This window comes from Canis lupus, chromosome 10, assembly GCF_011100685.1.
Source record: "Canis lupus familiaris isolate Mischka breed German Shepherd chromosome 10, alternate assembly UU_Cfam_GSD_1.0, whole genome shotgun sequence".
NCBI lineage: Eukaryota > Metazoa > Chordata > Mammalia > Carnivora > Canidae > Canis > Canis lupus.
In genome coordinates this window covers 16,621,603-16,623,456 of record NC_049231.1, presented here as the reverse complement: position 1 = coordinate 16,623,456, position 1,854 = coordinate 16,621,603, and the positions used below count along the sequence as shown (strand labels likewise).

General features: G+C 33.4%; 1 protein-coding gene across 1 annotated transcript; it reads right to left on the bottom strand.

Annotated features, from left to right (window-relative positions):
• Positions 1-714: 714 nt before the first annotated feature.
• OR6C17 (olfactory receptor family 6 subfamily C member 17) lies at positions 715-1,650 on the bottom strand. Its single transcript, NM_001388983.1, has one exon. It carries the CDS (start codon positions 1,648-1,650, stop codon positions 715-717), a length of 936 nt encoding a protein of 311 aa, NP_001375912.1.
• Positions 1,651-1,854: the final 204 nt, after the last annotated feature.

The window sequence follows — 1,854 nt, the reverse complement described above, 5'->3', positions numbered from 1 at the left end:
GTGCAGCTATTTTGTCTTTCCAAGTACTCTCACCACATTAATCCTGAGACTTTAAACCTAAGCCTTTGTGATCCATAATGCAATCTCCTGTTCCCACCCTCCAGTCTATGCTCACCTCAAGACCCACAAGTCACTTTATAGATTATTACTCTACTTTTGGTTGAATCTTTATTTCTGATACCTCCTGTTTACAACTTTGCAATGATTTCGGCTATAGATTTAAGAGAATATTTATTACATTTTATCCAGTGTTTCTGTGTGTTCATAGTAGTGAATTTTGTCTATTTTCTCAATATTAGAAGTGCTATTCTTTCTCAAGTGTATTTTAAACTATATGATTATTCATCCATTTTAGACATTTTACCTAAAATTACTCTTATCACATGTGTTTAGATATCGTTATTGTGTATATTGAAGAGCTACAAAAATTTTTATCCTATATTTTCCTGAGGAGTAACTTTTATAATCTATTGTAGTAATATTATGAAGTTAATTTCTCTTCAGAATGGTTTTTAAGAAATTGATATGCAAAAGTATCAAATATCGGTTGAAAAATCAAGAATGGTATAAGCAGGGCTCAAGGTTAAGGAAGTGTTGAGAAATTAATGTAACTGAAGTATATACTATTAAAAAGCAAGATTATAGTCTTCAAAAATAAAATGTCTGAGGACATTTATTCTTGCTTCTGAGATGTTTTAAAAATACTATTTCCTTTTACTTAGTTGAGAGCAAGGCAATTCTTTTGATTGAGTCCTCGAAGGCTTTCTTAACTTGATTGTTTCTCAAGGTATAAATAAATGGGTTCAATGTAGGTGAAATAGAAAAAATGAGCAGTGAAACCACTTTATTAATGGTCACTTTTTCCTTTGCTGTAGGATTCATATAGATGAAAATGCATGTGCCATAGGTGATGGATACCACAATCATGTGGGAAGAACAGGTCGAATAGGCCTTTTTTCTTTGTTGAACAGAAGGGAATCTAAAAATTGTCTTGATGATGTAAGCATATGACAGAACCACACAGGTAAGAGTCATATTCAAGGTCAGTATGGCACATATTATAACTGTCCATTCCATGAACCTTGTATCTGAACATGAGATTTTCACTAAGGGAAATGCATCACAGCCAAAATGATCAATTATGTTAGAGTCACAAAATTTTAGATTTAAACCCAGGCTAAGTGGTGGGATTATTATACATAAACCAGCCACCCAACAACAGATATTGAGAATCCTGCAGACACTGTTACTCATTATGATCACATAATGCAAGGGTTTGCAGATGGCAACATAGCGGTCATAGGACATGGCAGCCAGCAGAAAAAACTCTGATACTCCACAGAGGTCAGTAAAAAACACTTGAATGACACAAGCATTATAGGTAATAACATTGTCACCTGTTGCTATGCTATACAAATATCTGGGAATAACGGCAGATGTGAATGAGATCTCCAAGAAGGAGAAATTTTTTAAGAAAAAGTACATGGGTGTTTTAAGGTGGGGATCCACAAAAGTGAGTATGATGATGGTCAGGTTTCCAGTTATACTCAAAGTGTAGGTGAGAAATAGAAAGATAAAAATCAGAACTTGCAGCTCAGGGTCATCTGTCAGTCCCAGCAGAATGAATGTTGTTATTGTACCGTTTCTCATCACTGACTTCTGACTTCTCTCCGATGTGTATGTGATATTCAGGTAGAATTTCTTATAGATTATAGATTATTTTAACTGTTCTAAAACATAATGTATTAAAGTTTTATATTTCATTATATTTATAATATAACAGAAGCATATTTACATGTACATTTACATTTCATGTCTATCCTGTGCTTAGGATTTTTCCCATGTGACTAAGTA

What these genes read in the sequence shown, in the direction of transcription:
- OR6C17 (NM_001388983.1), bottom strand. Translation starts at nt 1,650, where the DNA reads ATGAGAAACGGTACAATAACAACATTCATTCTGCTGGGACTGACAGAT.